Source organism: Cuculus canorus, chromosome 4 (genome assembly GCF_017976375.1).
Source record: "Cuculus canorus isolate bCucCan1 chromosome 4, bCucCan1.pri, whole genome shotgun sequence".
Lineage (NCBI taxonomy): Eukaryota > Metazoa > Chordata > Aves > Cuculiformes > Cuculidae > Cuculus > Cuculus canorus.
In genome coordinates this window covers 67,383,168-67,395,705 of record NC_071404.1, presented here as the reverse complement: position 1 = coordinate 67,395,705, position 12,538 = coordinate 67,383,168, and the positions used below count along the sequence as shown (strand labels likewise).

The 12,538-nt window shown below is 43.8% G+C and overlaps 1 protein-coding gene across 2 annotated transcripts in view; it reads left to right on the top strand.

Moving 5' to 3' along the window:
- Nucleotides 1-1,460: 1,460 nt before the first annotated feature.
- The window catches only part of NAA15 (N-alpha-acetyltransferase 15, NatA auxiliary subunit), a 39,768-nt gene continuing 28,690 nt past the window's right edge, over nt 1,461-12,538 (top strand). The window contains exon 1 of one of the 2 annotated variants that reach the window (XM_054065191.1): nt 1,461-1,757. In XM_054065191.1, coding sequence (XP_053921166.1) covers nt 1,704-1,757 — 54 coding nt within the window. In that variant the 5' untranslated portion in view covers nt 1,461-1,703. The remainder of the gene's footprint in view (nt 1,758-12,538) is intronic. The other variant, XM_009569041.2, reaches the window with a different exon arrangement.

Sequence of the window (12,538 nt, the reverse complement as noted above, 5' to 3'; positions counted from 1 at the left end):
ATGAAATGACAATAATAATGAAAAAAAATGGAAAGTAATAAAATATATACAAATACATGAGATCACCCCTGGATGACTGTATGTCACCACAACTGCTGCAGAGCAGACATGAGGGAATGGGTCCAGGCCAGGAGGAAGCTGAGCTCAGGAACTAGAGTCAGGAATGCACAGATCCGGGGTCAGGAGCAACAGACAGACGAGGTCCTCACTGGACATTGGCCATTGCAGGAGAGGGATAAGCCCCTCATGATCTCTCATTTTATACCGCGTATAGTATACATGGGATGGAACACACTGTTGGTCAGTGTGGGGTCACCTGCACTGTTCGCCCCTCCTCACCAGCACAGATCTTTACCAACAGCTCAAGGATGGGCTTGGTCGCTACAGGGATAACAACAAGCACTGTCCCTTCTGCAAACCAATGCCCTGTGTTATCGCTTTTAGAGAAGAACACTGTCTCAAAAACATGCAGTTAGCTTTCAGAGAATGGAATTACATGGAACAACAGTGCTAGAGACACAAAACTGGCTCCAATTTAGCTCACACCACAGCAGCATGCAAATGGGAAATACATTCTATAATATGTTCTGTCCCCAGCTCTTGTCTCACTGCACACTGTTGATGGGGACCACTCCCTCGTGTTGCCCAGCCCCGCATTACAACGATGCTCACTTTTGTGAGAAACACTCATCCACTGGTAAAATACTAAAAAGGACGAAGTCTTGGCAGCAAAGGCAATAATATTTTTATTTTCCAATTCAGTACTGAATTGGGTGCCCTTCTAAAAAATGCATAACACCTTACAAAAGCAGTGGATATATATACTAGTTTTAGACAAAGAACCATGTAAACCCTCAAAGAATGGAATTTTTTAGATTATCCAACCACGTCTGGAGACTCCCTTCAGGTTATCTCCTGACCTACAACAGCTGCATCTTACAAGACAACTAAGCATATTAACAAATCCTTGCTGCCTCAGGTTATCTCTTGACTTAAAACAGCTACATCTTACAAGGCAGGTTTATATGACAAGGTAATTAAACATACAAAGGAGCCGCGCAAAAACTTATCAATTAATTCTCACAAAACCAATGCCCTCTGTTATCTGAGACAATGCTGTCTCAAAAACATACAGTTAGCTTTCAGAGGATGCTCTTGTCCTGCTACCCCGCCGACAGGGATAACTCCCTCATGTCGTCTATGCCTGCATTACAAGAACGCTGCCTTTCTAAAACTGCGGAGATGCGTGTGATCTTTCTAAAACTCTTCCTCAAACTCCACAGCAAGTCTTCAGCCACTTTATTCGCTGCCATTTTCGCCACCGCCGCACCACCCGAATCACCCACCGCTCAGCCCCGGCGCTGACGTCACCGGAAGGGGGCGTGACCCGTGGAGGGGTCAAGGCGCATGCGCGCTGCTCTCCGTGACCCGGCTGGGGAAGCGCGCGGCGGCGGTGGCGGCCATTTTGGCGGCGGCGCTCGCTCTGGCCCCTGCGCTCGCCGAGCACGTGAGCCGCCGCCCGGGGCCTCGCGGGGCAGCGCGGGGGCGGCGGCCGGGACCGGACCGGCAGAGGGCGAGGAGGGAGGAGGAGGAGAGAGGGAGGAGGCGGAGGGTGGTAGCGGCCGCCAGGCTCCGTCGCGGAGGCTCCCGAGCAACGAGGACGGCGTTCATCCCGCCCTCGCCGGGAGGCAGCGGCGGGGAGGATGCCGTCGGTCAGCCTGCCGCCCAAGGAGAACGCGCTCTTCAAGCGCATCCTGGTGAGCGCCCCGCGGGAGGCGAAGGCTCCGTCTCCGCCACCCCACTCTGGCTCCGCTGAACCCCCCCCCGGGTCCCCTCTCGCTGTCATTGTCCCCCTTCGACCCCTTAGAGCCTTTTCTTCTGTCTTTCACTCGTACCCCCAGTTCCCCTTCCCGCTGTCTTTGCCTCCCCAGATCCCTTCCTGTTGTCATTGTCCACCCTCGTCCCTCCTCCCCCCGGGTTCCTTCTCTCTTGTCTTTCCCCCTTCCTGCTGTTATTGCACCTCCTCGTCCCCCCAGGTCCCTTTCCGCTGTCACTGGTCCCCGCGTTTCCCACCTCCAGGTCCCTTCCGTCTTGTTTTTCCCACTTCCTGCTGTCATTGCCCCCTTCTGTCCCCCTTCGGGTTTCTTCACGCTGTTTTTCCCCGTCCTGCGTCCCCTTTCCTACTGTTATTCCCCCCCCTTGTTCCGCCTAGGTCCATTCCTACTGTTATTGCCCTCTCTTCATCCACCCTCAGGTCCTTCCCCACTGTCGTTGCCCCCACTTGTCCCCCTCCAGTTCCCTTCTCACTGTCATTGCCACTCTTGTCCCCTCTGCCATCCCGCTTCCCGCTGTCTTTGCCCCCAATGTTGTCATCCTCCCCCCAAGCCCGAGCCAGTGTCACTGTCTTTCTGAACCTCCATTCCCTGCACCGCGCCTCCCACCTGCCCTTCTCCTTCTCCTAGTTCAGATTCCTGCCCCAGACAAGATCCAGGTTTGTTAGTTGGTGGTTTTTAAAGGCAGGAGGGGAGAAGGATGCTGGCTTTGGTGTCTTCCCAAAGTTTAACTCGGCACCCCACTCCTGGTGAAGTTTGACAGCCGATTTCAACTGGTTGAAAGAAACTGCAGTGGAATTCAGGATCATAGACTTCTCTGGGCAACCTTTTCCAGTGCCTCACCACCCTTACTATGCCAAGGTGATAAATGTGTTTCTTAGAGTAAGGTGAAGGTGGCCTCCAGCCCAAACACCACCAAAGTGTGTGTAGTGCAGTTACATCTTAAGGAACTTGTTTGAGCCTTGATGCGGGATTGCAGTAACCTTGTATTTCGAAGGGCTTGGTGTAAACAGAAAGTGATGGAATTATGTTAGTGGGCAACTTAAACTGGTTTATTTAGAAGATTCTGTTAATCTGGGTCAAGCACTGTATTGTTTTCTCTCTAAAAAGTCAGTTTTGTCTAAAAAAAATCTTATGTCTTCTTTCAAAGAGGCTTATGCTACTTCTTTGGATCCTTCCAGAGATCAGGAGTAGGACGAGTACTGCAGTTCTGTTGGAATAGCAGCACTCTTACTGCTCTGTAAACCTCTGCTGCTTCACTGGGGGAATGTGTGTAATATTCTGTCGCTTCTGTTTTCAAAAGACTGTGAAAATGAAATAAATCTGTAAAATTAGAAATCAGGCACTTCATCACGAGATGTGCCACTTCAGTTAGGATTAAAAAGTAGATACAATGAACTACAAAGCTTATTTCTACTTGGAAAGATTCAGTCCCGCTCAGGAGTTGCTGTAGCCTTGTACTAAATGTGTAATTTTTTGATGTCTTATGAGCTGGGAAATGAGTAGCTTTGTTGCTCCCTCACCCGTCGTCCTTTGCATTGAGGGCAACTTGCGTGGTTACCAGATGAACTGAATCACGGAGCCTGTCCGTGTTTAAAACTGACTGGTTTGGGGGCTTGTTAGGGGTTTTTTTCTGGCCTTGGTGCATGGCTGCCTGACTGTTTGTGTGGAAGGCAGGAACAAGGGAAGAAGAGTTTCTTTGGAGAAAATGCTGGCTCAGCACATAGGCGTTGAATAAAGCTTCACAGTTTGCTTCAGGTCAGAAAAGAGGAAGGTGTGCTCCAGTCCAAGCTGTTTTCTGTAGACTGAAGCAGTTTTAATGTTGTCTTTTTTTTTTTTTTTTTAAAACTGAAAACCCTTAATAAAGAAGAGGAGTTTCAGATGCTGGGTAGGCCAGAAGTTATTCTGGCATTTTTATGTTTTTCTGTGTCCTGCAGGGGTGGGCCCATGACGTCATGTAGTCTTGGATTAAGACCGCCCTCTGATTACATGTGTTTGTAACGCCTGGTGAATAGAAAAAGCTTGAAGCTGGTTTTCATCACTCTGAAAATTTGACTAATGAACTACTTGTCTGCCTTGTTATGGATAATGACCCTACTTTGTAAAATTTTGATTACACGTTTGAGTTGGGTTAGTGAGACGTCTTTTAGGAAGTCCCATTTATCAAAGAAAGTCCAAGGAAAAATTACTTCCTTACTCCTGTGCTTCCACTGCACCTCTCTCTCTCCCTGCAGCCTCTCCTGGGTCTACTACGCCTTCTTTTCAGGAGACTGGAACCTTTTGTTGCACCATATCCTTTGCCACCTCTTCCTTTGGGCCGCAGGTGGCTGAGCAGCAGCAAGAGGAGCTTGGGTCTGGCTGGCCCTGGGTCAGCACGTGCCGTCTCCTGGCCTGGGCTGACCACTAAATTGTTCTGTTCAGCATGCCTGGGTGAGATTTTTTTTTCCAGCAGCTGCTTTGAGAATCAGCCCAAGCACTGTTGAAAGGATGCACTGCCCTTCAAATAGATGATTACTGGTACCCAGGCTGCTTACAGAAGTACAAAATCATTCGCATTCTGATTATCATGGAGGTAGTTAGCACAGGAGTTAAGTAGGTTGCAGCCTTGTATTTTCTTAAGCTAAGCGTAAGAACTGATTTTGTGTATTTTGAGTTCCTGAGGCCTTGTTTCTTTGTCATTTCTAAGAAGCATGCCTGTAACACAAATGTGAAGTGTTAAGGTCTATGCCAGGCCGCCCAGCTTTCCATACCAAAAGGCAATAATTAGCTTTCAGAATTTGGGTTTTTTTTGTAGTCTTACCTGACCAGTAAATTTCTTTTGCATGTGGATTTGCAAGCCAGCATTTCCACTTAACTGACAAATTCTGAGTTCAGCAGCGTGTGCACTTTGCCTTTGCGTGTTGCAACACACTGACTAGACTAACCTCTTCCAGTCACTGTACAGGTATGTGGAAGTACTAATAGAAACATTTTTCCATTTGAAAGGCATTTTACAGTTTAGTATTTGGTAGTACAAAGGGAAAGCATGATTAATTTCAATAGAACAAACACCCACAGGATTATTGATCACCCTTCTGCTTCAACTTGCACTTCCACTAAAAAGAAATTTTCTAGCTTATATTGTTCTTATAGTTTTAACTATATGCTGTTAAGCCGGCAGGTAGAGATATCCCTGATCTCTGCTCAAAGGTTCTGTGGAACGAAGAATAAAAGTGGATCTTGAAATTTTTCCTAGTTTGTTTTTGATCTGTTTGAACGCTTTAAAGTTAACCGAGTCCATATCATTCCTTTGGACACACATAATCTCTAGGCGATCTAGAGATTACTCGAGGGGAATTCAGATGAAGGCAGAGGGAAGGGTAAAATGGCAAACACAGGAGTCGGAAGGAGTGGAGAAATTGCCTTATTGGTACTCAGAAGGCTGGATGCACTATGAAGTAATTTGAAAAAGCAGTTTACTTCATTTTTTTCTGCCTCTTACTAGCAAGTATAAAACTAGTAGTTGTAGGAAGCAAGATTGACTGAGATTTTTTTTTTATTAAATATGATTATGAACGTTCCTGGCATTTTGCCAGATTTTTCGGCCACTGTATCTGGTCTCGTCTGATTCATGAAATGCATTCAGGTTTATTTCACAAATTCCAAAGACTATATTCAGTTAACTTTTGTTTTGATGTAGAAGTTAAACATATTGAAAAATCATTGAAGAAATATTAAATACCAAGCTGTTAGAGGTGCCATATATTATGTGGAAGAGTTTTTCAGTTCTTTTAGGCAGCAGAGAATACAGTTCTTGCAGTCACCATGTTCCAGCAAAGGAAGATGGTGCAAATACTTCTCACCATAGCTTGTGAGCCTGGCCTCTAGTTGAATACGGTCTGCTCAGGGAGAAATAAGTCTGAGTGTTTAAGAAGTGAAACATCATTTTATTTTATGATGCAAACAAATGGTTCAAGTGAGGAACTAAGTGCATCCAGGCCTTGTTTGAATAGTTTTACTGATTTATAGCTATTGCATACTGTAGCAGTAACATGCTGAAGAAGCAAGATGCCATGCTGCTCTGAGCTTGTGTGTATTACATTGTGCGCAGATCAGAGTTTCTCAGTTTGTTTGGGACTGGTAACTGTCCATGCTCTTTCTGACATTTGGAGAGCCATACATATTTTCCCTCTAATAGTTCCCTTACGTGCTATGCAGGCTTGATGAGGTATGGTCAGAACCTGTATCCCCCAGTGGAGCGTTACTATAACCAAAGTGTCTGCTGCAAGAGAGGGAGTTTTGTATTTCACCTGTAGTTGGTCATTTTGATGGTAGCGCTGCTGTGCTTGAGGGTATTTATTTTTGAGCTGGTTTTCTTCCTTTCCATGCTGGCCTTGGCAAGTGTTTTACTCAAAGATATCGGAACTTCCTAATGATAAAGAAGCCTGTTGAACAGCGTCTCTTCAAGTGTCTCTGCTGTAAATATGCCAAGTCCCTCCTGCTGGGCCATCTTCCTGTTTCTTCATTCCAGAATCTGCTCCCTGTCCGTCCACTTTCAAACTAGACAGACCTGTGCTTCCCCTTCACTAATGCTTTCGCCAGCACCAGTGCTTTAAAAATAATGCTCTGTCTCATATATAAGTTCGAGTGCTGACTTCAAGGTTGCTGAGGTGGCAGATTTGGAAACCTCCTCTTATGTGATTTTGATTCAAGATTAAAGACTGATTTCCAGAGTTTCACTTCTATCAGTGACCAAAGTAATAAGCCCATTTTGTATGCAATTGTTGTGACATTTGCATGTCTGTACAGTAATAGGGTGGCCTCAACTGGAGTTTCATCACATGCTGTCTCATCTGAAACATAGGATTGCTAACAAGGCTTTTCCAATATCTTGCCTGTTGAGATGTCGATGGCTTGTTTTTCTTTTGCCAAGAGTAGTAGGTAGGGGAAAAAAGGTGTCTTGGTCAAAACAGTGCAATGGAAGTAAAAACAGATCTGCTGCTTTCAGCAGAGTCGCTGTTCTTGTCTTTCAGAAATATCGCTCAAACTTGCTAAAAAAATAATTACTGTTTGAGACTTGAGGATGCTATTAAGGAATCACTTGAAGCAAGGCTGTTACTAAAGCCTGTTCACCAAATTAGGCCGTTTGTTGTCACTGGGACTGTCAGAAATTGTAGAAACAGGATTCCCTGTTATAAATTTCTAAGGAGCAGTGTTATTTTGTTCCTTACCCGTTTCACTTATGAAAATGAAAGATTTATTAATAGGAACACATCCTAATTTCTTCATGATTGTAAGATTGTGGCCAGTCTTCTGTTGTTAATGGCTATAGATACTCTTAAGTGAATCCAAAATGGGTCTTATAGTGGTCTGAAACTCATCTTCTTCATTTGGGGAAATGGACCTAATCCAGCTTGTATGGTACTACCCTTTATGTTGGTTAGAATTTGATCAAGTTGTGTTTGTTCCTGTTTTTCAAAGGGTTTTTTTAATGGATATTTTTTTCTGATTGCACTTTCTGGGCATCTCGTGTTTAAATCCCATGTTGCATTGACATAGCGCTGCTGTGGACAAGAGTAGTGATAAGGAGTTGCATCTTCTCTGACTTCATCCATAGGGGACAGCGAAAATGAACAATTATTCATGGCCACCGTTAAAACTGAGGTCAGTGAGACTTGTTACAAGGGTTTCTGTTTGCTTCCATGATACCACACAATCAGGTTAGCAACCCTTGTAATGCAGAAGAACAATCTTTCTTATCTAACTAGTCACATTTAACTATTTTGCAATGGCTTAGTGCTACACGACATCTCATGTACCTCAGAGCTTAGGGTGAGGAGTACTCTGGACAGAATACATGGGTAGAAGATGTCGGTAGCCTCACCACGTATCTTGGGCTGTCTTTTGAGGTATGACAGAGTTAAAATGTCCATGTAAGTCCAAGAACAACCAATTGTGTGGGCTTCTTTAGCCCTTTTCCTGTAGTATCTTGGGATTTAAATTTATCATACTTAGTTTTTTCATTAAAAAAGCAAGTACATCCTATGCATAGTGTTTTTTTTGGAGAGGTACAGTCAGTTCCGTGCTAAATTCAGAGGTGAAGCTGGAATATAGGAGCTCCAGGGTAATGAACAATTCAGTTGATCTTAGTTGACATGGTGAAATTCATGGTAACTCTCCCCAAGAAGGAGATGAAAGTGAGCAAGTAGTGGTCAGTAGAAGTGGTGTTGAAGAATGGATTTTTCAGCAAATGTCTTGCTTCAGTGGGTGAGGGTTTCTAGTTTTACTTCTAGAAGAGCTGTAACTATTTGTCAGCAGCCGTTTCCAGATGGATTTTGTCAGGTACAGGAATGAGGGCAATTCAAAACCATGGACGGAATAGATTTTTTTTTTTTTTTTTTTATTCTACCTCAGTATTAAATGTAAAGGTGCGTATGTTTCTTTTCTTCCTAACTAATTTCACTTTGAGCTTGTTCTGTTTCTCTGGTTATATTCTACCAAGCAGTGCTGGTAATGAAGGTATCAGTCACTTCCAAAAAGTGAGGCAAGCTGTGCAGGAGGATTTCTTGGCCCCTTAATTTGGGTCGTTGTTGAAGCAGTTTCTTACACAGTACAGTTCTGTTCATTAACACTGCGGAGCAGTGGAAGAGGATGATTGGTTTTGATTTGACAGCAAAAAAATATGCAGGTTTGCCCCAGAGTTTTTGAGCATTAATATATCTATAAGGTTTGTGTGTTTTTTTTCAGTCATTTGGTTTATACATCTTGTCTTTGTCATGAAACTGAATCAGTGTGGTGGAAGCTTTTGCCTAGAGCTGTTGAGCTGTTTGATATGGTTAGCGCTCAGAAGACCCACTAATTCATGGTGAGCAGTTGCTCCTAATGCTTCCAGCTTTCAGAATCTTCTTTACTACATTTAGCTTGAATTAGTGCACCTTAGTGACTTGACCTGATCTAGTCTAGCTGTAGAGAGAGTAACTGTGCTGGAAAACAGCCTTGAGCTGTGCAGCGCTTGGACTTACTATCTTTTAAGTTGCTGCATCTGAACTATGCTGGAAGAAATAGCATCTGAGTGGCAGACATGCATATCATGCATTGTAAGTGCACACCTCAGCAGGTGCTAAGGCCAAGTATGGTAATGCTTTCTGCTGTCACAGGTCTTAGTGGCATTATAGTTGCCAACATTGCTATGTGATGCCACAAATATATGTGTTCATGGTTGCTACTGGGAGAAACTCTGGAGTCCCCCAAGGAGCACATTGCTTGTAGCTGAAACGATTTGTCCACCTTAATTCTGCTCAAGCCTTATAAACCATTAGGGAGGAGGACAGCGGATTGTCGAATCCCTGAACTGGCAGCCCGTTCTTCATTGTACTTTATCCTGGGGACTTTCAGATGCAAGTGAAAAATTTGCCTGTGCCCGTGTGTAAATCAGTTGTCCTGTCTGGTAACTCTTGTATGTGATGCAGAGCAGTCTGCAATGTATTGCTTCTTATGGTGACACGCTATGTCACCTGCAGAGGAAGAGAGGCTGAGTACAGTGGACCAGCTATGAGAAATTAAGTTTGCATCTCCACTGTCTCTTGGGGCTGAGTCTGATTTGGGTACTCATTCAGTGAAGAAAATAATTCTGTGGCTGGTCCATCATAGCATTGACTGAACTGGAGTGCTTGCTTTAACAGTGTTACCATCAGGAAGAAGTGATTTCCTGTGGGTTTTTGGTGGTGGTTTGGGTGCTTTTGTTTCTAAAAGTACTTAAGTTAAGTACTTGAACTTAATTAATTTGCAGATACTGGAGTTTAAAAAGCTGGCATAGAGTTGGAGTTAAAAGTGTGACCTGGCAGAATACATAATCTTCAAAGAGAAAACAGAAGTTCTTCATACTGTTTTTTTGCAAAATTCTGGTCTTTAAATAGAAGTAGCATGCTATATTTTTGTTACTGTTCCAGTTTAAAGGGTGTAAGGATTGGGAATGTGATCCCATCCCACATGCCTGGGTCTGCCATATCCTTTTTTACTCTCTCACCAAATTTCCTCCTAACCAGATGTGCTGATCCAAGTAGGAATAACAACAAAGAAGTCAATAACACCCCAGTGCTCCCATTTGTGAGCTTGATAGTGAGGATGGGAAGGGAGATGCACTAGAGAGAGAAGATGGAAAACTGGGATGAGGAGGAAACAAACTCCATCTATCTGTTAGCTGTTGAGATGTAGTAAGCTGTAAATAGTGAAGTATTTTCACCTTTCTTTATGGCAGCCATCAGGGAAGAAGTGCAGAGGAATTCATTCACAGTTGGCATGCTCAGCATATGTGTGTGTGTAAGACATCTGCTGGCCGAAGACCGATTCGGCACAGATGCCCTAATACAGTTTAGAGATCCAAACACCAGAATGCGAGCCCTCCCTCCGCCTCAGCCTTGGGATTCTAGAGAGTACAGGCTAGCTCTGTTACTTGCAATCTCACTGTCACTTTATCTCTATTGCCATACATTTGGATCCACTGAGTAGATACTGGGGGGGGGAATGGTGCAAATGCAGATTCTCTCTCACTTGCTATAGTTTTGCATGATTTTGAAGGAGTCGTACTCTTGGCTGCCTCATCTTATTGATCTTTGTAGAATTGTATTAAAACAAGAGCTATTTCCTGGCTATAAATATAGAAAATTAGTTAAAGTGTGTGAAAACAATCTTGGTGTGTTTGAAGTAGTCTGTCGCTCTGGCCACAGCATGTATTGAAAAGCTTTTTAGGTATCTTAAAAGATCTGGTAACCTTAATTAAAGGGAAAGCTTCAGAGGGCAGCAGATGTGTAATAGAGATTCAGTGCTGATGGAGAGTCAGATTCTTTGCTTTTAAAGCATGAGCCTTATCATACTTTTCAGAAGTTTAGCTTTTATGTTTTCTCATTGCATGCTGTCACAAGCTGTAGCTGGAGCAGCTGTCTGTCTGAGCAGGCTCCGACTGCTGGCTTTGGAAGTGGATATGTGCGGGAGTTCAGTTTAGGGGAGGCAACTGTGCTCTTTCAGTGGTCTCTGGAACAGACAAATGTGTTCCTTGTGCAGAACAGCTGTCCCAAAGTTAGGGTTGGAGGCCAGGGAATGACTACTACAAGTTCTTCGTCTGGGAGGAAACAGACTACTCAGATGAAGACCATTCCTGCTTCCAGCGAGCCTGTGTCTATCTCTATGTCCCAAGAATACTTGAGATGTCACCAGTCCTCCTTCTGTGATTTTTAAATGTACTGTTCTTTTTCTTCCTCTTTCTCAGAAACTACTAACTCCCTTGAGGATTTTTTTTTCTCCCAGGCTGTGTATTACTCGCACTTATCTTTCCTTGTGTTATTCTTTTTGTTCTTCTTTTTTCCTTTTCAATATTTACTGTCTCCTTTTTCTTAAAAGATTTTTCTTTCATGTTTCTGCTCCTTGGAGCCACAGATTCCCCAAGGTTTGTACCAGGCATGGTGGCATATGCTGCATTCCTGACTTCCTTCTCTCTCATTCACACCTTTATTTAAGCTTGTTAGTCTGTAACCTCTTTGGAGGAGGAGACAAGTATATGCATGGCATCAAGTACTGGAATCTCAGTGATGCTGTTGGACCCACTTTGATGAAGAAGGATGAAACATGACCTCAATTTCATTTCTCCCCTTTTTTCTACTGTCAAAATTACAATATGTAAATAGAATACATATGTAGAGTAAGGAAACTCGTAAAATGACAATTTTAAGTGTTTCCATTAGCAGAATGAAGTAGGCTCAAAGTATTAATCTGAAAGCTGGGAGAAATTGCATATAGGAAATGACTTCATCTTGTCCTGATCTAGAAACACCTGATAATCATAGAAACATAGAATGATTTTGGTTGGAAGGAACTTTAAAGATCATCCGGCTCCACCCACCCTGCCATGGGCAGGGACACTTCCCACCAGACCAGGCTGCCCAAGGCCTCATCCTGCCTGGCCTTGAACACCTCCAGGGATGGAGCATTGACAGCTTCCCTGGGCAACCTGTGCCAGTGCCTCACAACTCTCATGGTGGAGAAATGGGGACCTGTGATACTTCACTGGGCAGTATACACAGCTGTGACTATTTCTTCATTTGGTACTTTAGGTGATACAAGTGCACAATCACTTGCTGATAATATATTGGTCCTACCTAGTCTTTGAGTTGATGGGAACTTTCTGTAGGCGGAAGTGGGTGTAGACTCATAGATTTTTCTTCTCTACAGCCCAAATGGAGAACTTGTTACAATTCTCAGTGAGTTCACTTTATTATAAGGTACCTTGTGTTGTAAGCTCTTTATGACTCTGAGTAAAATCTGTGTGCAATTATTTCCTGTCTGTAGCACGTATACCATCTTGGCTGACTTTCCTTAAGCTTCAAGGTGAAAGACTGATTGTTAGAGTATGCAAAATGGAACTGTTTAGAGATAAGATTTCATGTTCATAGCCAGCATCTGAGCAGCCATACTTATAGGCAAATTGCAAAACCCAAAGTACCCCTTTTGCTCGTCACAGTGCCTCTGTTACGCTGGGAACATGTTCCTAAGTTCCTGTGGTGGCTCCACTTTGTGACAGGTTTGGCTGCTTTTACACTTGCTGAGGTGGGAGCAAATGGCGGTGCTGCTTTCAAGGAGGAGGCCTGGGCGGTGGCTTTTATGACTGATGATTTCAATTTAAAAAAAAAAAAAAAAAAGGCTTGTTCCTGCTGTGTTACCTGTAAGCTCACTGT